The sequence below is a fragment of the Salvelinus fontinalis genome, chromosome 42 (genome assembly GCF_029448725.1).
Source record: "Salvelinus fontinalis isolate EN_2023a chromosome 42, ASM2944872v1, whole genome shotgun sequence".
NCBI lineage: Eukaryota > Metazoa > Chordata > Actinopteri > Salmoniformes > Salmonidae > Salvelinus > Salvelinus fontinalis.
In genome coordinates this window covers 9,792,832-9,820,794 of record NC_074706.1, presented here as the reverse complement: position 1 = coordinate 9,820,794, position 27,963 = coordinate 9,792,832, and the positions used below count along the sequence as shown (strand labels likewise).

At 44.1% G+C, this 27,963-nt stretch overlaps 1 protein-coding gene across 2 annotated transcripts; it reads left to right on the top strand.

Annotated features, from left to right (window-relative positions):
- Positions 1 to 8: 8 nt before the first annotated feature.
- Positions 9 to 27,734, top strand: LOC129841097 (N-acetylgalactosaminyltransferase 7-like). Of its 2 annotated transcripts, none has more exons than XM_055909196.1 (12): positions 9 to 305; positions 1,306 to 1,754; positions 17,167 to 17,333; positions 20,327 to 20,457; positions 20,666 to 20,745; positions 21,454 to 21,636; positions 22,500 to 22,617; positions 22,871 to 22,993; positions 23,534 to 23,752; positions 25,565 to 25,663; positions 25,751 to 25,879; positions 26,115 to 27,734. In XM_055909196.1, exons 1-12 carry the CDS (start codon positions 183 to 185, stop codon positions 26,250 to 26,252), a joined length of 1,959 nt encoding a protein of 652 aa, XP_055765171.1. In that variant the 5' UTR covers positions 9 to 182; the 3' UTR covers positions 26,253 to 27,734. The 2 variants fall into 2 exon arrangements, with proteins under 2 accessions (XP_055765171.1, XP_055765170.1); XM_055909195.1 differs by lacking the exon at positions 21,454 to 21,636 and adding an exon at positions 21,096 to 21,278 and having other exon boundaries at positions 10 to 305.
- The last annotated feature ends 229 nt before the right edge of the window (positions 27,735 to 27,963 follow it).

Sequence of the window (27,963 nt, the reverse complement as noted above, 5' to 3'; positions counted from 1 at the left end):
TTGCTCGCTCGCAGTAGGGGGGTGTGACAGACAGTGCAGATAATGTTACATGCCGACGAGAGTGATTCAATCAGGAGAGGCGCACGGTTGGCTCAATTTGAGATTCGAACTGGCTTTGGCAGACAGGGGTGCCACGAAGTAACGAGGTTAGCTAGCACCTCGTAGATGGTCTTATTTTCAAAATGAGGTTAAGAGTTGGATTTATTCTTCGTAGTGTAATAGTTATTGCCACATTCTTAGGGCTTGTGGTGCTTTGGTCTTCCCTTTCGCCGAAAGAGCACGACGAAAATCCCTTTGCTAAACGGGTAAGTTTTCAATTACAACCAGCTTTCTACTGGTCAAACGTTATCATTTTATATGTTTAATGTGTTTTGTTGTAGCTATGCATTCTATAACATTTCTGGCATGTAATTATGGCTAACGTTACCTAACCATGCTGCTAAAAGTCAGCTAGCAAACAAGTCTGAGTCGTTGTCATGGAGATTGTTTAGCGTTAGGGTCTATTTTAGCTAGCTACTGTAACGTTAATAGAGTGCAAAATGTCATTGGGACTTGATGACAGTCTTGCCATCTACCATTTGCTTATACATTTTGTTATCTAACGTTAGCTAGCTAGCGTTCCTGCATTGAACCCCACTCGTTCCTGAATGTCCGCTTGCGTTAGGTCATATTTAAATGATTTGACGACAATATCAAACATATCCGGAAGGCTTTAGCCTGCTAGCTGTCTCTCGTTCAAATTGTCTCCTGTTGCTCACGAATTCGACAATAGTTATCATTGTATGAAAAGACACCACCAAGATTGTAAAAACGTTGTGTTGAAATGACACGTAGCCAGCTGGCAACGAATGCCTGGAAAGCTAGCCAACTACGTTAATGCATCCCTGAAGCTAAACTCACACCTGTCAAGACTCGCACCGAAGCTGTAATTGCCTTTGTCGAATAAGTGATACTGTGTTAAACTACACGGCATTGTTTGTTTTATCTTGGTTAGCTATGTTTACTGTGAACCTCATGAACATCAACGCATGTGCATACCGTAATGTGGCCAGTGAAGGAATTCGACTTAAAGCTAATTGCTGGGGGACTAGTTAGCCAATTGCGCTGTCAAGTAGGGCAGATTAAGACCTTTGCTGATCCTGCAAACCTAGATGAAGAGCATCATCATCTGTTTAACCCTTTTACGCCTTGTAAAAACTAGTAGCTACCGCTGTCAGCTTAACTTCCTTGATAGTCTATCACACCCTCCATTTTAGGCCTTGGAAAAGCAATAGACCTAGCTAACCTCTTTCTGATTCTATGTAGGAGGGAGCTGCCCCTAACCTCTTGCCTAAGAATGACATTGCTGACCAGTTCAAACCCGTGGTCCCCTGGCCCCATGTTGAAGGGGTCGAGGTGGACCTGGACTCCATCCGACAGAAGAACAGAGGAGACGACAAGCTGGTTCCTGGCAAACCAGCCGGCGGTGCTCAGAACCAGCAGAATGTCATCCAGAAACAGTATGTCACCTTCAAGCCCCACACCAATGTCTACTCTGCACCCGTCCTAAGGAGGGGGACCCTGGGGAACTTTGAGCTCAAGGAGCCGGAGCCCCACGGCGTGCAGGATGGGCCTGGGGAGGGGGCGAAGCCTTTCGTCCTGGGAGCGGAGTACCATGAGGCCGCCCAGGCCAGCATTAAGGAATTTGGCTTCAACATGGTGGGCAGCGACATGATCTCCCTAGACAGGACCATCAGCGACATTCGTCATGAAGAGTAAGTAGTATTAAGGCCAAGGCCCAATCCAGGCAGATAGACAAGGTGCTGGGTCATAGTATACATCTTTTTTTAGACCTAGGCCTATTGGAATGGTTTGTGTGTTATGGCAGTTGAATTGGAATGAAGAAGGATTCTGTGACATTCATCATAAAGAGTAATTACAGTAGTAGGCCTTAGAGCCCAGGTAGATGGCTACTGTATGGATTGGTGGTACTGTGTTGTAAAGACTAGTAGTCGTCCCTATTAAGGATGTAGCTAGGCCTATCGGAATGGTACGTGTGTTAAGGAACTGTCATCAACTTAATGTTTTTTTTCTCTTCTAAATATGTGTCACTGGGTGTTCCAGTTGAATGTTACTTCATCGTTCCTTTCACAAATGTTACAAATGTATTTTTTTTAAGATCATAATGTATCCATGGCTTAACATTAAGGTCTGAAAAGCACTTGCCTATCAGGCAAGTCAGCGGTCTTTTTTTTGCCTGACAATTATGATAATTTGCCTGAAAATGTAAATGGTTAATTCACATGCCATACTAGCTGCCCTTTACTGACACGGGAGGAATCAAAGACCTGATAGAATATAAATAATTTTTGTTATCAGCAAAAAATAATTATCAGAGCAGGCTCAACTTGCCAGACTGCCATAAATTGTCTGTCTTTCACTTAAACAATGGGGGGGGGGAACCAGAAAGATCAGTTAGGCTATTGGAATTCTTTTTACAGTTTTGGTTTCACCTGCTCAATATGGCAACCTAAGAGGAGGCTCAATTTGGAACCCTGTCAGAGTTCACTTGCCCTAGGCAAAAGGGCAACCCTTTATGTCAATCCCGGTACATGTAATTTAGCAGACACTTTTATCCAAAGCAACTTTGTCATTTGTGCATACATTGGAATATAACCCACTATTCTGGTGTCGCAAGCACAATTCTATACCTGAAGGGCTGGTATGACAAGGGTGTGGGGCAGGCTTTTAAAAGTTGGTTGTGCAATGTTAACAGAACAAAGGCCTACCACCAGTCCAATAGAAAAGCAATTATTTGCTAGTCAAACTATTCAGTTGGTCAATTATCAAAACCGTATATATTGTGTGTCACAAACTCACACCTTGAGATCCAAGGCGTGGCTTCTCTATTCTGTTCGTAGTGTTTGCGTCATTTTGACATTTATTTTGAGAAAAGTTACACATGCTTACATTTACACACCAATTAGGCCTAGGTGTTCTATTGAAGATGTGTTTATCAAGTCATGTCTGTATCGGCCACATTCTACCCACTTAGAATGTGGAAATGTAGCATAATTCTTCTAATAATGGTAAGAAGAATTTAATATTTATTTTATTTAACCTTTATTTAACTAGGCAAGTCAGTTAAGTACAAATTATTATTTACCATAACACATGACCTTTGTTTTGGAGGTGTTCAGAACAAGGTTAAGGGTAGAGAAAGCTTGTTGGACACTAAGAAAGCTTTGTTGTAGAGCATTTAACACAAAATCCAGGGATGGGCCAGCTGCGTATAAGACCGTATCATCTGCATAGAAATGGATGAGAGCTTCCTACTGCCTGAGTTAAGAATGACGCTAGGAAGAATGCTGGCTTTCTATGCAACACCTTGATTGAGTTATACACTGTAAGACGCATTGTCTGAAATGTGCTACTCAATTTATGATGAGGTAAGCCTATTATACATCACAAATTATACGCGTGGTCTGATGGCTAGCAAAAAGGTTTGTTTCTACTAGTGTTAAGTTTGTCAGCAAATGGTGACTGAAATATTCGTCAAACAACTATTTTTCAGTGGCAATTGATGAGACTATAACTGACAACAACAAAAATATATTTCAGTTGACTAAATCGAGAATTCTCTGATTACTAAGTGGCCTGGGAAAGAGTTTTTGGAGCGATCGTTTCACCTTCGCTAACCTGCCTTTTTTAAGTAGCTACCCTTTGCCTGGTTGAGAAACACAAGCCCAAAAAAACAGCATTGAGTTTAATAATAAAACGGTCTAGGTGTGTTTTTCTCTCCCTTGAGTAGGCTATAGAAGAGTAGGCCATCTTTGAATTTGTAGTTTTGCTCAGCCCTCCCACCCTGGGACTAGCCCCTCCCTCTGTAACTAGATCCTGGACTTCCTGATGTGTCGGCCCCAGGTGTCGGTGGTGAGGGTAGGCAACAACACCTCCGCCAGGCTGACCCTTAGCACAGGGTCCCTCAGGGGTGTGTGCTTCATCCCCTCCTGTACTTCCTGACTGCGTGGTCGTGCACGACTCCAACACTATCAAGTTTGCTGAAGACATAACGGTGGTCGGCCTGATCACTGACGGAGAGGAGTCAGCCTACAGGGAGGTAGTCAGACAAAAACCTCCCTCAACGTCAGTAAGACCAATGAGCTGATTGTGAACTATAGGAGAAAGGGGAGAGCACGCCCCCATCCACATCAACGGGGCTGTTGTGAAGTGGGTTGAGATCTTCAAGTTCCTTGGCGTTCGTATCGCTAAGGACTTAACATGGTCCACACACCCGCACAGTTGTGAAGAGTGAACTGCAGCGCCTCTTCCCCTCCCCTTCAGGAGGCTGAAAAGATTTGTCATGGGCCCTCAGATCTTCAAAGTTCTACAGCTGCACCATCGAGAGCATCTTGAATGGCTGCCTCACTGCTTGGTATGGTAATTGTACTGCCCTTGACAGCAAAGTGCTACAAAGGGTGGCGCGGACAGCCCAGCACATCACTGAGGCTGAGCTCCCTGCCATCCAGGACATCTATACTGAACAAAAATATAAACGCAAAATATTTCAGCCATTTTTTTTTATTGAGTTTTACAGTTCCTATAAGGAAATCAGTTAATTTAAATGAATTCATTAGGCCCTAATCTATGGACTTCACATGACTAGACAGGGGCGCAGCCATGGATGGGCCTGGAAGGGCATAGGCCCACCCACTGGGGAGCCAGGCCCAGCCAGTCAGAATGGGTTTTTCCTCACAAAAGGGGTTTATTACAGACAGAAATTGTTCTCCGTTTCATCAGCTGTCAGGGTGGCTGGTCTCAGACGATCCCACAGATGAAGAAGCCAGATGAGGAGGTCCTGGTCTGGCATGATTACACGAGGTCTGCTGATGTGAGGCTGGTTGGACGTAATGCCAAATTCTCTGAAAGGACATTGGAGGCGGCTTATGGTTGAGATTTCTCTGGCAACAACTCTGGTGGACATTCCTGCCATCAGCATGCTAATTACACACTCCCTCAAATTGAGACCTCTTTGTGTTATGTGACAACTGCACATTTTAACGTGGCCTTTTGTTGTCCCAAGTACAAGGTGCACCTGTGTAATGATCATGCTGTTTAAATGAAAACAAATTTGTGCACACAATTTAAGAAGCTTTTTGTGTGTAAGGAACATTTCTGGGATATTTTATTTCAGCTCATGAAACATGAGACCAGTACTTTTACATGTTGCATTTATATTTTTGGTCAGTGTATATATCAGAGGAAGGCCCGAAAAATTCCCAAAGACTCCAGCCACCCAAGCCATAGGCTGTTCACTCTGCTACTGTCCGGAAAACCGTATCAGGGCATTGTCTCTTGGACCAATAGGCTCCGAGACAGCTTCTACCCCTAAGCCATAAGACTGCTAAATAGCCAGACTACTAAATAGTCAAATAATGGTAACCAAACCAACTCACACTGTCATTCTCACACCGACACAACACAAACATACACACTTTTACACTCATTTGCTGCTGCTGCTACTGTTTATTTATGCTACTGCATCGTTGGGAATGGTTCGTAAGCTAGGATTTTACTGTTACGTCTACACCAGTTTTATTCAGTGCATGTGATAAGTGAAATTTGATACATTGAATTTCAATCTACAATGTTCATACTTCTTTCAGTGGAACGTGGCCCTGTTAAAATGACCAGTAGCCTATATGCGAACATTTTGGTGGCACAGAAAGAAAAAGGGTTAGCAAACAACTTGACTACTTGCTACTCTGCTATATCTGACTGGTTAAATCATTTGTTTTGAGTTCATGTGGACCCAGTGACCTGACTTGAGCACTGGGCCCCGGACTTGAGCACAAGGGACTTGGGACTCGAGGTCTAGGGAATCTACTACATCTCTGGGCAAAATAGTCATTCGCTCCCGTTCTACTTTTAGACCACAATGTGGCTGTGGCGTCTGTGGAACGTTGATAACAATGGCAATGACGTGACTGATGGAGGTGTCTAACCCATACTACTTTGCCAATAGCCTACTTTGCGGCACCATCTTGTGATTGTGCTTTGAGCTCTCAATTCAAAGGGCTTTATTGGCATTGCCAAAGCAAGTGAACTGGATGACAGTTAACAATACACTTACAAAAGTTTCAAGAATATACATTTCAAATGTTATGTTATGGCTATCTACAGTGTTACAATGTACAAATGGGAAAATAAACAAATATGGGTTGTATTTACAATGGTGTTTGTTCACTGGTTGCCCTTTTCTTGTGACAACAGGTCACAAATCTTGCTGCTGTGATTGCACAATGGTATTTCACCCAATACATATGGGAGTTATCAAAATTGGATTTGTTTTCTAATTCTTTGTGGGTCTGTGTAATCTGAGGGGAAATATGTCTGGTCATACATTTGGCAGGAGGGTAGGAAGTGCAGCACAGTTTCCCCCTCCATTTTGTGGGCAGTGTGCACACAGCCTGTCTTCTTGAGAGCCAGGTCTGCCTACGGCGGCGCCTCCCAATAGCACGGCTATAGCTCTCGCTCTCTGCACTTGTCTGTTTTGTATGTAATGTGCAACATCTATGCGGCTGAATTGGGAATTTACATGGGCAGATAATTCGTATATAATCTTACTGTATACGTTTGTCATTTCTGCTGTTGGGAAGAGAATAGGAAGTTATGCAAAATGTTGGTAGGACAAAGCTATATGTTTGTGCACATGAAAGTCGGGGATATATGTTTGCTATAAGTTAGCTCATTGTGCAAATGTATTTGTTTTCAATAAACATTGGAGACTGTTTAACTATTTAATCTAAGCCAATCCGGGCTGTTTTGCCCGATTTTAGTTACGCACGTGTCAGTTTTGTTGCTAAACAGTCAACCCGTCTATAAAGAATGAGGGGGAAATATATAAAAGTTGCTTGGCGACATGGACAAAAATCCACATCACGATAAATTTACTGAATTATCACTAACGATGAGTTGAACGATAAATGTATAACATACTTTTTTTACGTTTCCATGAACTACTACTTTGAATGCTGTACCTCTCAATTGTCCCGTTTTAGCAATCACCCGTGTTGGGGTAATGCGTTAACCTGTTACTTTTATATGTAATCAGACTGATTTTTATGAGTAATGGAGTGAAGTAACGCATTTTCAAATTGGGTAATATTGTTCGTTAAATTATCAAACAATGCCTGCGTTACTTTCAGAATCATATCTCTACACGGGTGTGTTTCCATGATCCGATCTCGACTTGTTTCCTCAGTTAGTTCTTATGCGAGCTAGGAGGCTGTTTGGAGAAATGTCATGACAGCTGCCGTCCGTAGAATTGTATAGAGGGCACACCTCTGATCTTTACCATTGATCGCTTCTGTGATGGCAAAGCCCATAGCGGGTTTTCCTGTCTAGTGGAAATGGTCCCTTCTATACATCTCTCTTGGTCTGTGTATGTGCAGTCTATAACCAGACCTGGTGGCTCGTGAGATTAACTAAATACAGTGCATTTGGAAAGTATTCAGACCCCTTTTTCCACATTTTATTACAAATAAAAAAAAATGAAGTATCATATTTACATAAGTATTCAGACCCTTTACTTAGTACTTTGTTGAGTCACCTTTGTCAGCGATTGCAGCCTCAGGTCTTTTTGGGTATCACGCTACAAGCTTGACACCTGTCTTTGGGGAGTTTCTCCCATTTTTCTCTGCAGATCCTCTAAAGCTCTGTCAGGTTGCATGTTGAGCGTTGCTGCACAGCTATTTTCAGGTCTCTCCAGAGATGTTAGATTGGGTTCAAGTCTGAGCTCTAGCTGGGCCACTCAAGGACATTCAGAGACTTGTCCCGAAGCCACTCCTGCACTTTCTTGGCTGTGTGCTTAGGGTCGTTGTCCTGTTGGAAGGTGAACCTTCGCCCCAGTCTGAGGTTCTGAGCACTCTGGAGCACATTTTTTATCAAGGATCTCTCTATACTTTGCTCTGTTCATCTTTCCCTCAATCCTGACTAGTCTCCCAGTACCTGAAAAACATCCCCATAGCATGATGCTGCCAACATGCTTCACTGTAGGGATGGTGCCAGGTTTCTCCCAGATATGATGCTTTGCATTCAGGCCAAAGAGTTCAATCTTGGTTTCATCAGACCAGAGACTCTTGCTTCTCATGGTCTAAGAGTCTTTTGGTGCCTTTTCCAAGCGGGCTGTCATGTGCATTTTACTGGGGAGTGGCTTCCGTCTGGCCACTCTACCATAAAGGCCTGATTGGTGGAGTGCTGTAGAGATGGTTGTTGTTCTGGAAGGTTCTCCCATCTCCACAGAGGAATTCTGGAGCTCTGTCAGTCACCATCGGGTTCTTGGTCACCTCCCTGACCAAGGCCCTTCTCCCCCTTTTGTCAGGGTTGCCTCAGGGGTACGCTCAATGCCACTGAGTGTACGCCAAATAAAAATGTGATTCACATTTTCAAACATTCCATTTAGATTTTCCAACGGGGCAAAACATTTGGGTGATGTTTTTTTCTCTCACCTGAGTAGCCTTGTTTCACTGCCAAAAATAAAATGTAACCATCTAGTGTTCAGCTAATTAACAACACAATGTCAAATACAGGTAGCCTAGTCAAATAATGAACATCCAATCACATTAACCATTACTCTCTCGTGGGAATTCCACTAACGTATGTAGCCAAATGTAGCTGCTGCTCTTTCCGTTTGCTCAAATTGATAAATTGTTAAAAAAAGTAAGGCCCGCGACCATAGAGACACGTACCAGCTCTACTGGTAGTACTGCTACTACCAGCAGTACTATACCTGCACCTGTCGATGACACAAGTTGTTCTGCTTCCACGTGCACATCCAATGCTAGCATCAGTAATTCTACATTTGTTGCTAGCCCAGCTATCATGGACATTGACAGTTGTGAATCTGATGCAGCCGAAGAGCTAGCTGCATTATTTAATTTCAAACTTCACATTTCTCTACTTTAGTGTAATTATCAATATCTGTAAAATGCCCTATAATTTATTTCCAGCTCTATCACACTAGGCCTATGTATAGTGAACAAAAAAGTAAGCGCAACATTTAAAATGTTGGTCCCATGTTTAATGAGCTGAAATAAAGAATCCCGGAAATTTCCCATATGCACAACTTTTTTTCTAAAATGTTGTGCACAAATTTGTTTACATCCCTCTTAGTGAGCATTTCTCCTTTGCCAAGATAATCCATCCACCTGACTGGTGTGGCATATAAACAAGCTGATTTTAAACAGCATGATCATTACACAGGTGCACCTTGTGCTGGGGACAATAAAAGGCCAGTCTAAAATGTGCAGTTGTCACACAACACAATGCCACAGATGTCTCCAAGTTGAGGGAGCGTGCAATTTGAATGCTGACTGCAGGAATGTCCACCAGAGCTGTTGCCAGAGGATTGAATGTTAATTTCTCTACCATAAGCCACCTCGTGTCGTTTTGGAGAATTTGGCAGTACGTCCAATCAGTCTCGCAACCGCAGACCACATGTAACCACGCCAGCCCAGGACCTCCATATCGGCTTCTTCACCTGTGGGATCATCTGAGACCAGCCACCCTTTCAGATGATGAAACTGTGGGTTTGTACAACCAAAGAATTTCTGTACAAACTGTCAGAAACCGTCTCAGGGAAGCTCATCTACGTGCCTGTTGTCTCATCCGGGTCTTGACTAGACTGCAGTTCGGCATCGTAACCGACTAGTGGCAAAATGGCCACTGGCACGCTGGAGATGTGTACTCTTCACAGATTAATCCTGGTTTCTACTGTACCAGGCAGATGGCAGACAGTGTATAGCATCGTGTGGGAGAGCGGTTTGCTGATTGTCAATGTTGTGAACAGCGTGCCCCATGGTGGGGTTATGGTATGGGTAGGCATAAGCTAAGGACAACGAACACAATTGCAATTTGAATGCACAGAGATACCGTGACGAGGCCCGTTGTCATGCCATTCATCCGCCGCCATCATGTTTCAGCATGATAATGCACAGCCCCATGTCGCAAGGATTTCTACACAATTCCTTGAAGCTGAAAATGTCTGCATACTCACCTAACATGTCACCTGTTGAGCATGTTCGAGATGCTCTCGATCGACGTGTACGACAGTGGGTTGCAGTTCCCGCTAATATCCAGCAACTTCGCACAGCCATTGAGGGGTGGGGCAACATTCCACAGGCCACGATCAACAGCCTAATCAACTCTGAAGATGTTGTGCATGAGGCAAAATCGTGTTCACACCAGATACTGACTTGTTTTCTGATCCACGCCCCTACTTTTTTTAATTGATCTGTATTTCCAGTTGTGAAATCTGTAGTTTAGGGCTTAATTGAAATAAATTAACTGATTTCCTTTTATATGATCTGTAGCTCAGTAAAATCGTTGAAATTGTTGCATGTTGCGTTTTTTATATTTTTGTTAAGAGTATATCATACATTGGTAAAACTATGCGAAGTGATGGGAATCCCTGTAACAGCACTGGTTAGTATGCATTTTTTTAAATTTACTTTTATTTATTTAACCTTTATTTAACCAGGTAGGCAAGTTGAGAACAAGTTCTCATTTACAATTGCGACCTGGCCAAGATAAAGCAAAGCAGTTCGACACATACAACAACAGTTACACATGGAGTAAAACAAACATAGTCAATAATACAGTAGAAAAATAAGTCTACACACAATGTGAGCAAATGAGGTGAGATAAGAGAGGTAAAGGCACAAAAAAGACCAGGGTGGCGAAGTAAATACAATATAGCAAGTAAAACACTGGACTGGTAGATTTGCAGTGGGAGAATGTGCAAAGTAGAGGGAGAAATAATGGGGTGCAAAGGAGCAAAATAAATACAGTAGGGGGAGAGGTAGTTTGGGCTAAATTATAGATGGGCTATGTACAGGTGCAGTAATATGTGAGTTGCTCTGACAGCTGGCGCTTAAAGCTAGTGAGGGAGATGGATTGATGGAACTCTTAAGGTCAGGTGACGATGTAATAATATGAGGGGCAGTCTACGAGACCTCTGTGCCAGTGGGCGCCCTACCATAGAACATCAGTGTATATACAGAAGAGCAGTCCAGCCAGCCAAAACACACCCAACAACATACATCCAATTAACCTGCATTTTGGCTTTAGTTTATATCAGAGCAGATTAGAGAACAGTCATAGCAGAACAAATGAGGAGTGGCGGCTAGGCTGTCCCATGGCTAGGTCAACCCAAGGTTCTCAAGCTGAGGGGAAACCTTTTGGATTTCATTTGCATGGAGTTGTTTTGGATTCAGTGTATAAAGGAACGTATCAGATCGCCTAGTCCTCCCAACCCTGGAAGTAGAATGTAGCTACAGATTCTTTTCATTACTGGAGATGTGTGACTGATAGCCTATACTATTGGGATAGGGACATGTTGCCAGTGGTCTGGTTCTTGAAAAGACTGTTACCTAGGTTCTATTACTGTACACTAGCTGATTACAGTATTCTGTAGAGTTGTTTGTGTAGCAGTACATTTCAGGTACTGAGTGAAGTTTGGTATAATGAATATCCAGCTGAACAGAAAGGAGCAGTCGTAGGGCAAGTCAATCGGGTTTATTACAAGTTGTAATGGAGACGCCTCCAGCACAGAGTAGAGAATGTCTAACTGGCCTCTTGGAGACGGGCCCTTTTTTTCTTCTAATCAGATAGCACCAACTGTTCTGGAAACACCAGCCCGAGAGGCTCGCAGTTCAAAACCAAGGCAGCGGCTTTGTCAGCTGCTACAGAATCAGTGTCCCCAGAAGGTCATCAATACAACCGTGAATAGTCAGTGTGTCCTTGTACCTCTAGTCTGGCGTCAATCACTATCAACCGATATGAGCATAATCTATAACAAGTCTAGTGACTAACCCCCACCTTGTGAGTGTCACAATTAGAACACTGGAAATGTGTGTTACAGAAATATGCTAAACATTGTGTTAATCACTCTTAACTAAATATGATCTTTAGTTCTCTTTAATTTTCCAATTATGTATGGCCAAACCAGGGGAGAACGACTGCCCCCTCTCGTTGAAGCCATGGAAGTTAAAAGCAACAGTGGTTCGGGATGCAGTTGTTAGCAGAAAACAATATAGTGAATGTGGAAAAATTTTGGAAAAAATGCCATCTTTGTGTAAAAACATTTTTGGAAGACCATCATGGTACCAGTAATTGCTTCTAATACACCAAATGTATGTCCTTGAACCATTTATTATAATATTTTTAATCGCACACAAGTATACGGGTCATTTAGTTGCCAATGGCAGCCTGCAGTACTCAATGAGAGGGAGCAGCGTCACTTCCTGGAGTAGCTCAAATGTTTCAGGTGAAGTCTCCATGAGACGCCGCCTTAACAGATTTCAATTGGCTTCAATGCGCTATTGTGTCTTCACATAGGAATGAAAGGTGGCACCTCCTCGTTTTGTCTGTGTGCACACATTGGGCCACACACACTGTCACTGATTAACTCACAATGGACTAATACTGTGTGGAGAACAAACAGGCGAGGTGTATTTCTCCAGCCTTTCATCTGGCCGCGGGGCCCAGTGGGAACACAAAGGGCACCTTTGAACAGTCAGCATGACAGGACATGCATCCCTGGTTGGACGCTACAGTACAGGCTTTAGGTTATGTGGCTGGGCTGCTGACATCCACGTGGACTTTACTATAGCCTAGTCAGTATGGGAGATAATGGATGATAGACTAAAGAACATGATGACTGATTGTGGCTGGGCTGGGCCCTCTTTTTTTGGTTTGGTGCTTCCTAGGAATGTAGGACAACCATACTGTCAACTGATTACATTAGCTGTAGTAGGTGTGAGACTGTTGCTGCACCCAGACCAGGGATGTAGTGGAGGGTGAACGTCTTTCTATTTGTGAAATGGCATTCACGCACTTTAACCACTACATCACTGCCCCAGACCTAACTGTTGATATTAGACTGCATTTCCTAGTTGTTCTACATATGTAAACCGTTCCATGATATATACATAAATATGGGCAGAACATTATTCCGTCAGTTTGAGGTTGTTGACAGCCATGTGAACTGCATCGTGTTAGGAAAATAGAACTCATGTGGACTAACCAGTTACTGACAGTGCATCACTTGCTGTGGCTTGAGCTGCTCTATACGAAGACGGTCCTGATTGGCACACTGCTATTCAAGCCTTTCTGTGGATCAGTGCACAGCAGATGTAGGCAAAGGTGTCACTCACTCCATTAGGGGGGCTCCGGAGTGGCGCAGCGGTCTAAGGCACTGCATCTCAGTGCTAGAGGCGTCACTACAGACGCTCTGGGTCGAATCCAGGCTGTATCACAACCGGCCGTAATTGGGAGTCCGATAGGGCGACGCACAATTGGCCCAGCGTCGTCCAGGTTTGGCCGGTGTAGGTCGTCATTGTAAATAAGAATTTGTTCTTAACTGACTTGCCTAGTTAAGTAAAGGTTGTCAATATTTATTTAGACTTATCTGTGTTTGATTACAGAAAACCCAGGTGGCTGAGGTGGATTGGTTGTACTTTAGTTGTGCAATCAGGATGTGAATGGTCTCAACACAAGATCTGTAGTTCCGGTTTTGGCCACAAGATGGCCCACTGCAGTCACTATTGAGCAGCCTTGTCCATTACACTTCATTTTAGCCCCGTTCAGGACATTGGGTAAGACTGCAATTCAGTGGCAGGAACTCTCTTTTGAGTTTCATGGCAGATGACGTTAGACATTCTCACCTCTCTGCAGAGGGTCTGAGTTGTGTTGCCTATATGTGCATGCTTGGCCCCAGTCCCATAACACGGTGGGAAGAAGCCAAGGATGTTCAGTATTTTCACCACAGCTCTGGCTCAGCTGCCCTCCTCCCGGTGCTGTGTGAGTAAACAAAAACAACTCTCTGATGAAGCGCGAGCCTGTATCAATTAGACTAGTCCCGAGACACGGCCGTAGATCTACAGATAGGACTAGTTGTCAGCCTGGTATAACTAGTAAACCGGTTAAGCGCTCAAGTCTTCCACGCGGAACAGTTCATATCATGGTTCTGCACAATCTGAATGTATCCAATATCCACACATGACACTAGCAGTAAAACACTGTTAAAAGTTATGAAAATATTGACGTTACACCCTTAGCCTCCTCCTTAAATCACGACTTTTAAACACTTAATCGTTTTTAGTGCTGTGGTTTTCAAAACTTCTCTGTTGACAAAGCATAGGCCTGTTTATTTAGGATGCGTGTGGTACTTTTACTTGGCCATGTAGAGTACCGTGGCCTATGTGTTCCAGGCTTCATGTTTGTGTGTGGTTGAGGTAGATTAGTAGCTATCTGTCATACATTAGTGTTTCTCTGGTAGGGTGACTGCATTAGAGCTGCTTAGCCTGGAGGGATCCTGTCAGTAGAAATGTTGTGAAACGGTCTCCATTTAAGAGTTCTGCGAGGCGCTTCACTTGAAGGCTGCGGCGGCGTTTTATAGGCAGGAAGATGGCTGACCTTCGCTCAGCACAGGACCCTCTTTCCTTGTACACACACGAGCATACACTTGTTTTAGCTCTATCTCCTTCCTATACTATTTGTCAGGCGCACACAGACGTACTGAAACTCACATGAAGCCCCTAGAGCGACAAGTAACCTCCACAGACTGAGTTAAGGCACCGGTGTTATTCATTAGTGTTGCTCTTGTCCTCCCCTCCGTAGAGCTCAGCACAGGGAGAACTGTTGTCTTCATAGACGTGTGATGAATGTTTCCACACACAACGGTCACTCTTCAAGCCTCCAGTCTTGCATCCTAACTGATATGTTGGCTAATAATCTTAGCTACATTTTTGCGTCATTTGTTTTACGTCGTCTGTCCACGAGATTAGTTGGCAAAATCCGTATGGAAGTTTTGCGATTTGTAATTCCATGTGGAGAAATTCATGCCCTTTTACCAAGAGTAGTGAGTTCAGTGTGTTGTCGTGCTGAGAACTAAAGTCTCTGGGACAGACCTTCCCTCTCACACAACAACAGCAGCCCAAGCCATCAACTGTGCCCGCTCCCTTGAGTTAATTAACATCAGGTCCAAGACCATCACTGGATATGTTTCTATTTGTGCCGTTTCAGATGGGAATGAGCGAGGCTTTCGTGGAAACTCATGTAGGCTAACCGCTGTTCTGCAATGGATTCCTGTTGGACTTTTTTTCTCTCCAGAAAACACTCCACGCTGTCAGAGCAAATTACCCATAGGCCGAGTGAATATTCAAAATTGTTCTCAAATGCAGTAGATTTGAATACAGCCATAGAGCTTACCCCATGTGTAGACTATTGCACAGTGTTTACAAGAAGCTGACATGACTAATGCTTTCCTCCCCTGCCCTTCTAACTCATCGACGCCTCAACTCAAAACACAAGCCAGCATACTGTAGCTGAAGGATAAGCCATTAGTTACACTGTTAAACGAGGAGATGGGTTGGGGATGGTAAGAGCACTGAATCCCAGTTCAGTATAAGATCCTCCTCTAATCTTTTCTTTCACAACTTTCTATAAGCCTCTCCAGGGAGACTTCTTAAGTGGCACCCTATTCCCTATATAGTGCACGACTTTTGACCAGAGCCCTATGGGTCCTGTTGTAAAAGTAGTGTACTATATAGGGTACCATTTGAGACGCTACCCGTCTGTATTTAGTGCCTCCGTCTTTTGGCCTTTCCTAGCCTTTATTTACTGTTGAAGGTTTTTTGTGCAGGTCATAATGAAGTGGCAGTCCAAAACCTCCTTGGCTGTAAAAGTGAGTGACGTGAGGAGGTGCCTGTGGATCTTTATCTGTTTTCAGGCCTAGGGAGGCTGAAAGCCATTTTCCCTTAATGGAGCTGTGAGCTCTCAGGTTATAAAGGTTTGGTCAAACAGGACTGTAATCTGAGGTGTCTATCTGAGTGTTAGTGGGTGAGAACCAGGAGGACAGGCCAGAACAGGAGCTGTTCCGCATGTTACTGCAGGGGAGATGCGATGGGAGCGACACACACTAACACAAGGATTAACATTTGCATCGCAAAACATATATACGTCACAATGTACACAAACCAGCCAGGCGTTTCTTAGAAAAATAACATTTTATATGCCAAGTGTGTTATAATCATCCTAAACAGGATGGACAGGTAGGCAGACCTGTGTGATTCACCATAAATGTAACCTCCCAGAGATGCTCTATAAACTGTTCTCAGTTCAGTCTCAGCCTTAACAACCCCTCCCAGACACTCTAGATCTGCTGTGCTGCAAACTCTTTTCAGTTCAGCCCAGACCTGACCAACCTCTTACTGCTCACTCCGTCCTGAATTCCGCATATCACTGATGATAACGCTCACAATTCTTGGGTCAAGTGACCTCAGACGCCTCGCCGCTCCGTCTTTTTCTTTCAGGTCGTCCCCTAGGCAGATTGCTTTGCTAGCGCCAAGGGCTCAAACCAAGGCTAAAAATAGACCCTCAGTATGCCACACCAGTGTCTGCCCCGGCCTCTCGATCTTTCTCTCTCACACACACTCTCACACACTCGGCTGTATTAACAGGGCAGTTGGATGGCTAGTTGTAGGGCAATTGGCTGGCTTGAAGCTGATACGTAGGCATGGCATGTGGCAATGGAAGGTAGTGAGTACTGTTTTTGCAGTAGAAGAGCAGCAGACACCTATAGTGAGTGAGTACGCTGAGAATGAGGAAGTGGAGTCCAGGACACACACACACACACACAGCGCACTCTGCCAAAAGGAAACCACACAAAGCAGGGCTGCCTTCCTGCCTCACAGATGGTCTGCCTGTGGAGGAGGAGGGGGGGAGGGGATTGGGGGTTGTGACAGAGGCCTAGCAGAGCTCTGGGTAGACACAAAGGAGAAAGAGCTAGGCAGCTGAGCTTAGGGCTATCATGTGTTAGAATGGATCTAGCTAGCAGCAATTGCTGGTGAAGCTAAGCTAGCCAGGGCTGTGTCTATTCTGATGTCTTCAGATTGCATAGTGGAATCTGTTGCGCCTTTGGCCTCTTTTTTTTGTGTGTTCAGTCCTATATCACTCCAAAGCAGTATTTTCTAAATGTATGAAATGCTATACAAACTTGGTCAAAAGATGTTACTTTCCAGCTTCTGAACATAGCCTAAGCTATATAAATATTTCCTGTTATCCACTACATGTTCAGTGTGTATGCCTACAGCCATTTTAATTCTTCCTCACCTCCTACTGTAGGTGTAAGTACTGGCACTACGACGACAACCTGCTGACGTCCAGTGTCGTCATCGTGTTTCACAACGAGGGCTGGTCCACCCTGATGAGGACGGTCCACAGCGTCATCAAGAGAACGCCCAGACGATACCTGGCCGAGATCGTCATGATCGACGACTTCAGCAACAAAGGTAGCATTGGTTTGAGTACTAGTAATTACAACACAGGGCTGATAGGGTTTTGTCTTTGTACCAATATTGTCTTATGAACTAACGCTCGCCCCCTTACTAACTCTGACTTTGCTGGCAGCTACATTATTGATGTACTTACTGTGACATGTGGTTGTTCCACCTAGCTACCTTAAGATCAATGCACTAAGTCGCTCTGGATAAGAGGGTCTGCGAAATGACTTGCATGGAAATGTTTGTTCCATTTTGAAATAGCCAATCAGGTTAGACTAGAAGGCTTCAAGACATCACTCTACTGCAGTGTACCAGCGCTTCACTGTTGTACTTGTACATTTCCTTACAAGCCTTAGTGCATAACATGTCTATTCTTGGTTTAAGGTTAAAAGCACCCTGCTTTGTTTCAGCTAGGCTAGTAGATAACTACAGTTGGCTGTAAGCAGGGGACCCCCACTCCAATTACCAAGTAAAACGCCCAGCAATTGAATCAGCGCTCTGCAACAACACTTTGCCATTGTCATGCTAAATTATCACCGGCTATGAAAAGCATTGGAGTGGAACAGCCTTTCGCCCCAAGTGTCTCCCTTAGTCCTGCATTGTGAGGCCCTGCCCAAGCAATGGAACACCATTCAGTTGTACTGTGAAAGCCTAGTCCACCATTGTGAAAAGCTGGCTGAGTAATTCCCTTGAAGCGGGGGCACCACAACACCAAAAGATACGTTATGGACACTGACTTCATGAGAACATCAAGAGCTCAGAGAATTCATCTCGTTAAGCATGCAGCCTGCTACTGACTGCTATTACCAAAGCCTGCTACAGTATTCTAAACCATCTGCATGCTATCACAAGCCCTTCATTGCCAATAAAGCTGGTGTGTCCATTGGAAACAGGGTTTTTGAAGGAGAAAGATGCCACGTTATTGCTCAGGTTTCACATCAGTTGTTGCACATTTTGTTCTACAGCAGGCGGCCACAGCCGAACATACACAAGTAATTATAAAGTTTGTGACTAACTCACAGACCGCAAGCAATATGTAGCGATGCCAGGGGCTCATTGTCGTTGCACTTCTGATGTTATGGAATTAAACTCAAGGTTAAGGTTTATATAATAGTATTCCAGGGTTGATACAGAAATATTCTCTGTATAGTTAAAGCATGAAACCGTCTTGCTGCTGATAGGTACTTATCACAGTGGCAGGCCGTGCCTTTTTGTACTACAACAAAAGCGGTACCTGCTTCGTGCCGTCCCCGGTAGCGACAAACCTGCCGTTTTTACTTGTAGAATTGCAATTCTCGTCAGTGGCCAACAACTTGACTTTGAGCCAATCAGAGAGCACAAACCCCCACGTGGGAGAGCCTACAGGCGTGACAACAAAGCTGGGAAGAGGGTGTTTTCTCCGTACAGCCACAGTTAAATGTCATGAGCCAGTCACACTTCATATGCAATGTAGGCTATGGGATGTTAGCTAGCTAAGTGCACAGACTCAATGCACACAACACTAAATATTTCCTGCAAGCTAGCTAACCACTGGAGCAAATATTGACATAAGGAAATCACAATGGATTAGTTTCCATGAAATCGCTGCCTGTGTTAGCTGCAGTGTCCTTAGCTAGCTATGCTACATTACCAAAAGTATATGGACACCTGCTCGTCGAACGTCTCATTCCAAAAACATGGGCATTAAAATGGAGTTGGTCCCCCCATATTGCTGCAATAACAGCCTCCACTCTTCTGGGAAGGCTTTCCACTTGGAACATTAGTTAAATCGGGCACTGACGTTGGGTAATTAGGCCTGGCTTGCAGTCGGCATTCCAATTCATCCCAAAGGTGTTCGATGGGGTTGAGGTCAGGGCTCTGTGCAGGCCAGTCAAGTTCTTCCACAACGATCTCGACAAACCATTTCTGTTTGGAACTCAGTAGTGAGTGTTGCAACCAAAGACAGACGATTATTACTCACTTCAGCACTCTGCGGTCCCGTTCTGTGAGCTTGTGTGGCCTACCACTTCGCGGCTGAGCCGCTGTTGCTCCTATACGTTTCCACTTCACAATAACAGAACCTACAGTTGACCAGAACAGCTCTAGCAAGGCAGACATTTGATGAACTGACTTGTTGGAAAGGTGACATCCTATGATTGTGCCACGTTGAAATTCACTGAGCTCTTCAGTAAGGCCATTCTACTGCCAATATTTTGTATGTAGATATTGCATGGCTTTATGCTCAATTTTATACACCTGTCAGCAACAGGTGTATGTTACACTAGCTTGCAAATATGCTAACGTTAGCTAGCTAACGAAACAACAGAGCTAGCTAGCTATGTTGCATCATCTAGCGAATATGCTAACGTTAGCTAGCTAGTTAAACTTTTGGCCATGGGCTGGTACTAGCTGTATGGGTTTATGGAGAATGAATTGAATTGTTTCTTCGTCATCTAGCTCTGGCTAGTATCAACAAGGACTTTCTGCAAAATTACAACATTAGCACAGCTAGCTAGCCAACATTGGAATCTAGACCATAAACTTAGCAACACACTGGCAAACAATGCTTCTGCCACCTTTTGGTTTAGAGTATTTTAACAAGGCTGACGACTTCAAGGTCTTTGCTGTGTGAACTGGAGGTTGACTGCCGACACTCTGTTCAGAGGTGCTAAGTACTGTCGGCCGGCAAAGGTTTGATAATCCTACCGGTGTGTCTGGGCTATAAGCCTCTAGTGACCATTGTAATATATAATCTGCACAACCACTATAGTTGTAAATGCAGTCATACTAGCACAATAATGATCAAATACTGTACGATATCCTATTGTATACATATCAGGCTATTACTAGGAATACTACCTCTTCTATTACTTGTTATTGATTTGAGTCTTATTGAAGTATTGTACTGCAATGTTCTGGGGCCTAGCACACAAGCGTTTCACTGCACCTTTTGTACCTCCTGGTAAACTGTGTACGTGACAAATAAAAGTAGGTTTAATCTCACTGTCCCTGTCGGTCTCCAGTGCACCTGAAGGAGAGACTAGAAGAGTACATTAAGCAGTGGAACGGCCTGGTCAAACTGCACCGCAATGAGAAGCGAGAGGGCCTCATCCAGGCTAGGAGTATAGGAGCCCATGTAGCCACCCTGGGACAGGTAGGCCACAGCTACTCCATCACCTCTACACTTACTGTGTGTGGATGAGACAAAGGGAAATGAGTGAATGGATTGATCTGGAGCCACTAATATAGATTGACATCCATATAGAAGGAAAGATATGGAATGGCAACAACTCCTGCGTCAAGCAACTGTTCTCTCCAGTGTCTGACGTGTTTGGCCGCTGTGTGTGTCCTGTCGTCTATAGGTTCTTATCTATTTAGACGCTCACTGTGAAGTCGCTGCCAACTGGTACGCCCCTCTGGTGGCCCCCATATCCAAGGACAGGTATGAGTGGTCTGTGGCTGTGATTTTGAATATTTCTACTTCATATATGATGACTTGTTCTACCGTAATAATGAAACATATTCTCAATGGTGCAGGTCATGAATCCTCTCCACCAGAAACATCTCTGTATTATGTCACAGCATAACTAGTGATATACATTGACGTATATACAACCTAATTCATGTGCAGATGATTGTATTGAAAATGTATAGATGGGTGTATCCATCCATGCTGAATATGCAAAACTGTATCTTGATCAGTAAATATTGATCAGTAATTAATATAAATTTAGTGCAGTGGTCTGCCCCACTGTAACATCTTGTGTGTGTATTCTCATTGCCTGTTTCCAGAACGGTATGCACTGTACCTCTGATAGATTATATAGACGGCAGTGACTATACCATAGAGCCCCAGCAAGGTGGTGATGAGGACGGGCTGGCCCGGGGAGCCTGGGACTGGAGCCTGCTGTGGAAGAGAGTGCCTCTCTCCAGCAGGGAGAAGGCTAAGCGAAAGCATAAGACCGAGCCTTATCGGTAAACATCCTGCTACCATCCATGCCTTGCATGTCCATCTAAAACCCAGATGTATTGTTTGTTTCCCCCCTGTGTGTGTGTGTGTGTGTGTGTGTGTGTGTGTGTGTGTGTGTGTGTGTGTGTGTGTGATGCATGAAACCCTCCCTCCATCTCCCCACCGGCTGTCCCTACCCAGAACGGTGTGCACGGTCCCTCTCATAGACTCCATAGATGGGAAGACATTCCAAATTGACCCACAAGGGGGAGGGGACGAGGATGGCTTTGCCCGCGGCGCATGGGACTGGAGCATGCTCTGGAAGCGTGTGCCCCTCAGTAGCAGGGAGAAGGAGAAGAGATTAACTAAAACTGAGCCCTATCGGTAATTTATTGGCACTAAAAAAAAAATCTGCCCTGCTTGCAACATCAACCTCTGAGGCACAAATTATGCATTAGAGTATACAATATGCTGTCTGCATGTACAGTACTATTTGCTTGGCCTTGGCTTGCTCATACTACTGCTTGGCACTTCTCTATAGTGTATAACTGTATGCTGACCTGCTAATGATCGCAGTATTTTAACTATGAAACACAAGTGCTACCTCATATAGTGGTCTGTAGATGTAACAATAATCAGAAAGCTATGTAATACCCATTAATTACCAACTGTAGCACTCAATGTGGCTTATTAATTTCTCTAACTTGCTCTAGTGCCAAATTTCATGCTCCTGAAGAAATGCCTATGGCCTGGACCAATTAAAAGTATCAATTTGTCCGAACCCTGAATGCTAGCAGTCTCTGATACCTGGAAGCAATTTTGACAGATGCCACTGCTTGTGCCTTAGAAATCAACGCTTAAGTCTTTGAAATTAAACTCTTTGAAATCTCTCACTAATGTCCTGCATTCTCATTCTCAGTTTTTCTTGGTGTGATTTCCTCACCAATAATCTCTTCGGTCTTCTCCACAACTCGGTATCCTACCACATTATTCTATTGCTTGAGAAGATAAGTCAGTAATGTTTCACCTTCGATGGCTAGCATGATATTTGGTCATTTGACATTAAGGATTGTTTGGGAGCACTCTTTGGGTCAATGTACTTGTTCACTCTTTTTGTCATAATGCTTATGTTTCTCCCTATTTCATCATGTATCCACCTTCTTCCCTACTACATTTTGAGCTCTTGTCCCTCTCTCTGGATGAGACTCCTGTGGATTGTGGGTGATGTCGTTTTGGGCCTTTCTCAGGTCTCCTGCCATGGCTGGGGGGCTGTTTGCCATTGAGAGGGACTTCTTCTTTGAGCTGGGCCTCTACGACCCAGGACTGCAGATCTGGGGAGGGGAGAACTTTGAGATATCCTATAAGGTAAACACTAAGACCACCTAAAGCTCTCAATCATCTACGAAAGATTTCACATCATAATAAAGTACTTGGGCTATTGTTTGGTCCTGTATTGATACTGTTACTAATCATGCATAATGATTAGTAGCTGTTCTTTATTTGCTGTGAATTTCAACTATGTTGTCTCTCTATTGTACTGGTATACTATTGTATTTTCAGCTTTCTATGTACCATCTGTGTAACTCCAGCATGTTCTATTGTCCTGATCTGACCCCAGATCTGGCAATGTGGTGGCCAGCTGCTCTTCGTGCCGTGCTCCCGCGTGGGCCATATCTACCGCCTACAGGGCTGGCAGGGCAACCCACCCCCTGCCCACGTTGGCTCCTCGCCCACACTTAAGGTCAGTGTGCCAAGTATGTCAAACTAAGCACCCAGGCTGCCCCTCTTAGCCTGCTTCCAGATCTGCGTTCAATCTCTTTACAACTCCTATGGTAATTGTCACAATGACTAAGAGTTGGCAGGACAACACAAACAGATCTGGGACCAGGCTAGCCCACTCTGGCAAATCCCTGGCAGCTTTTCTTGGCTCCTTTGAGCTGACCTGGCACCATCTGCTTATTTACTTGGATTCATCCTTGTAAACTAATATGGTTCAGCCAGTTTCAAATGTCTACAAGGGTAACTAGATTGAAAGATATATTGTGCTAAGGACAGTTCATGTAGGCCTACAGCCATTTATCAAATGGTCAGTAGTGGATTAATTATATGGATATCCTCATATGTATCGGTCATCTGTATTGTATCATAAAACATCAGCAATCTTATGGAAGAACACCATATGAGAAGTAGCATATGGATTGACTGACTGATGTCCTCCAAGAGGTGTTGTCCTTCATGGAAACGAATAATTGGTGTTTTATTCTGATCCTCCCTGCTCTAGAACTATGTGCGTGTGGTGGAGGTCTGGTGGGACGACTACAAGGACTACTTCTACGCAAGCCGGCCGGAGACCCTCACCCTGGCCTACGGGGACATCAGCCAGCTCAAGAAGTTCAGAGAGGAGCACCGCTGCAAGAGCTTCAAGTGGTTCATGGAAGAAATTGCCTATGACATCCCCATGAACTACCCACTGCCCCCCAAAAACGTGGAGTGGGGAGAGGTAGGCTAAAGTATTGTCCATATTTCGTTTTTAGTTTATTCATACTACACAATAGTAGCTAAAAGCTGAATTGCAGTCTTACTTCATTAAAATATCAACATACGCATCTGTTGAAGAGTAGTGTGTTACTGTCCGCTACATGACCAAGAAATATGTGGACACCTGCTCGTTGAACATCTCATTCTGACATCATGGCCTTTTAGTGGAGTTTGTCCCCTGCTTTAACAGCCTCCACTCTTCTGGGAAGGCTTTCCATTAGATGTTGGAACGTTGCTGTGGGGACTTGTTTTCTTTCAGCCACGCGCATTAGTGAGGTTGGGTGATTAGACCTGGCTTCCAGTTGGCGTTCCAATTCATCCCAAAGATGTTCAATGGGGTTGAGGTTAGGGCTCTGTGCAGGCCAGTGAAGTTCTTCCACATCGATCTCGACAAAACATTTCTGTATGGACCTCGCTTTGTGCACAGGGGCATTGTCATACTGAAACAGGAAAGGGCCTTCCCAAAACTGTTGCCACAAAGTTGGAAACACAGAATCATCTAGAATGTTGTATGCTGTAGCGTTAAGATTTCCCTTTACTGGGACTACGGGGTCTAGCCCAAACCATGAAAAACAGCCCCAGACCATTATACCTCCTCCACCAAACTTGACAGTTGGCACTATGCATTTAGGCAGGTAGTGTTCTCCTGGCATCTGCCAAACCTAGATTTGTCTGTTGGATTGCCAGATGGTGAAGCCTGATTCATCGCTCCAGAAAACGTGTTTCCTCTGCTCCAGAGTCCAATGGCGGCGAGCTTTACACCACTCCAGCTGACGCTTGGCATTGTGCATGGTGATCTTAGGCTTGTGTGTTGCTGCTCGGCCATGGAAACCCATTTCATGAAGCTCCCGACGAACAGTTATTGTGCTGACATTACTTCCAGAGGCAGTTTGGAACTCTCTAGCGTTGCAACTCGCCGGTCCTGTTCTGGGAGCTTGTTTGGCCTACCACTTCGCTGCTGAGGCGTTGTTGCTCCTAGACATTTCCACTTAACAATAACAGCACTTAGTTGGCCTCTCGAGTGTCGCAGCGGCCTAAGGCACTGCATTGCAGTGCTTGGGGCGTCACTACAGACCTGGGTTCGATCCCAAGCTGTGTCACACCTGGCCGTGACCGGGAGACCCATGAGGCAGCGCACAATTGGCCCAGCGTCATCCGGGTAAGGGGAGGGTTTGGCCGGCAGGATTTCCTTGTCCCATCGCGCTCTAAAGAATCCTTGTGGCGGGCAAGGTGCCTGCAAGCTGACTTCAATCGCCAGCTGGACAGTGTTTCCTCCGACACATTGGTGCGGCTGGCTTCCGGGTTAAGCGAGCAGTGTGGCTTGGCTGAGTCTTGTTTCGGAGGACGCATGGCTTTCGACCTTTGCCTCTCCCGAGCCCGTAGGGGAGCTGCAGCAATGGGACAAGACTGTAACTACTAATTGGCTATTACGAAATTGGGGAGAAAAATCTGGTAAAAAATACAACAATCGATATAAATAAAAAGCGCTTACACTTGACTGGAGAAGCTCTAGCAGGGCAGAAATTTGACGAACTGACTTGTTGGAAAGGTGGCATCCTATGACGGTGCCACGTTGAAAGTCACTGAGCTCTTCGGGAAGGCCATTCTACTGCCAATATTTGGCTATGGCGATTACATGGCAGTGTGCACGATTTTATACACCTGTCAGCATCAGGTGTGGCTGAAAGTCAAATCCACTCATTTGAAGGGGGGTTCACATACACACAAGTATATGCATTTGGAATGTATAGTGAACATTATTGCTTTGTTCCAGATCCGTGGATATGAGACCAGCTACTGCATTGACAGTATGGGCCACACCAACGGCGGCAATGTGGAGATTGGACCCTGTCACAGAATGGGTGGGAACCAGGTCAGAAAACCCTTTGTCATTTTGGATTATAGACTTTATTTATTCCTAAACATGATTCATAATTTACTGATAAAACACCTCTTGTAGCTTTTCAGGATAAATGAAGCCAACCAGGTCATGCAGTATGACCAGTGCTTGACGAAAGGACCAGACGGGTCGGCGGTGATCGTTACACACTGTAACATGAACGAGAACACAGAGTGGAGATACTTCAAGGTATGCAGCTGCATCTAACTTCATATATGAGAACCTCCTTAAATTGGTGCCATTGTTTCAATATATGATTGCTTCATAATGTGGTAAACGGTTGGAAAGAGAATCCATCCTTGTTACCAATACAGTATTATGAGTTTTTTCCTATCGCGCTACAGCTTGAGATGGTACTGCTGAACATAGCTTATTAGCATGTATATGTAGTGTAAGTGAACTCACTGTTTCGTTTCCCTCCCAGGACCTCCACAGGTTCACCCACGTCCCCACGGGGAGGTGCCTGGACCGGTCGGACGTCCTCCACAAGGTCTTCATCGCAGACTGTGACACCAGCAAAAGCACACAAAAGTGGGAGATGAACAATATTGTAGCGGTTTAAAGCTACGGCCGCACAGAGGGTACTTTACTCCTACTGGAACTCACTCAACAGGAAAGGGCATCGAACACTGCACTTCAACTGTCTGCTGCATTGAGAGGTTGTGTACATCCAAAATGGCACACTATTTCCCTATATAGTGCACTACTTCCAGAGCCCTATGGGCAGGGGCGTCAATTGTGTATGGCAGTCAACATACACCAACTATTTTAAAATGGGCTACTAAAGTCATTCCAATCCCCATTAAATGGCAAATGCAGTTTAAGCTGTAATAGCTGGCAGGCCTCCGAGCAGGTGGGAAAGACTGTTTGTTTGTCTGGATAGAGCACATTGAGCTGAGGTAGCTTTTGTCTTAAAACAGTGCAGAGGTGGAAGATTGCTGTAGATGGCTATGAAACTGCACTTTTGACTTCACATGGAACTTAACTCGTTTTTAATCCCAGTGCGGAGCTAGTGCTTAGCAGCTAATTGCTGTATAACATGTTTGTAGAACGTTAAGTCCCTTATTGACTGTGGGGAATGAAGCTACAACTAAGGTGATAATGGTTGGAGTCAATTTTTCTTGTTTTCGCTGTCTCCAAATAGCTTTTTAGAGTTTTTAAATTTTGTAGGTTTAGCTGAAATGACAGCCCTGCCTAAGGGCCCTGGTCAAAAGCAATGCACTATATGGGGGATACTGTGCTCTCTCAACCATGTCCTACGGAAGATACTCCTCCGTACACACACTTGGATAATGGACCTTTTTTCAGTTGTAGATGTTTACACATTCTTGCTCTCTTCTCTCGATCTTTACATCTTATTGGGGTATTTGGGCTATTACTCAGGGGTCTGAGAATGTTTTCTAACTTTAAAAAAACATTGGTGGAGGATTCATTAATCAATGTGCAGAATTGAACATTCAACAATTCAAAACCACTTCTAGCTAGGTTTTTAAGAATACTATGTTTTTGAAAACTGCAATGGATTATAACCTGGTCTCAGATCTGTTTGTACAATGACCCATAGGTGTTTAATTGGCAAGAAAGCACAAACAGATCTGGGACCAGACTAGATGGATAAGTCCACTCATGAATCATGGTCAAGAATGAACACTGGATATTTTGAAAGGACTTACTACTTCAATGATGTTGGTTTTAGGCACAGTGAAATTCCAAAAGCTTGAATTTAACATGTTGGCTCTAACTGGTGAATTTCAAATGGCTATATAAAGGGTTTTTGTTTTTATATATTTCCAGCTTGGTATGTAAATGTTGAATGATGACTGCAAAGCAACCAGAAACCAATTTGTTCAAAGCAAAATTTTGAAAATGTGATTTCTTTGGGGTATGATGTGATATGTATGCATTTTTTATAATGTAAATAGGTTTATTTCTAAAACATAGAGCTATGCAGTGAGCCTTGGATGAAGGTGTACATATCTAACTTATAAAAAAATATTGGCTCAAACTGTACTCATGGCAATAAATTTTACCTTTTTACCAATGACTTTTGCCCCTTTTCCTTGAAATTACAATTTATATAGAGAAATGTATATTTCTCAATTGTAGAATAATGGTCTTTTTTCTTGTGCTCAATTGCAGCTATGTTGCAATAGGCCTATGGTATTCATGTATCTTTGAACCTTCAACCTTGTGTTCAGGTCTGATTACACTAAATCCCCCAGATAAACATGGTCTCATTTGTATGTTAACTGTCCAAAAGAAAATGCCTCAAC

Coding starts and splice junctions, on each gene's coding strand:
- LOC129841097 (XM_055909196.1), top strand. CDS start 183: ATGAGGTTAAGAGTTGGATTTATTCTTCGTAGTGTAATAGTTATTGCC. Junction 20,458..20,665: donor ATGTAGCCACCCTGGGACAG/GTAGGCCACAGC, acceptor TGTCGTCTATAG/GTTCTTATCTATTTAGACGC. Junction 21,637..22,499: donor ACTAAAACTGAGCCCTATCG/GTAATTTATTGG, acceptor GGCCTTTCTCAG/GTCTCCTGCCATGGCTGGGG.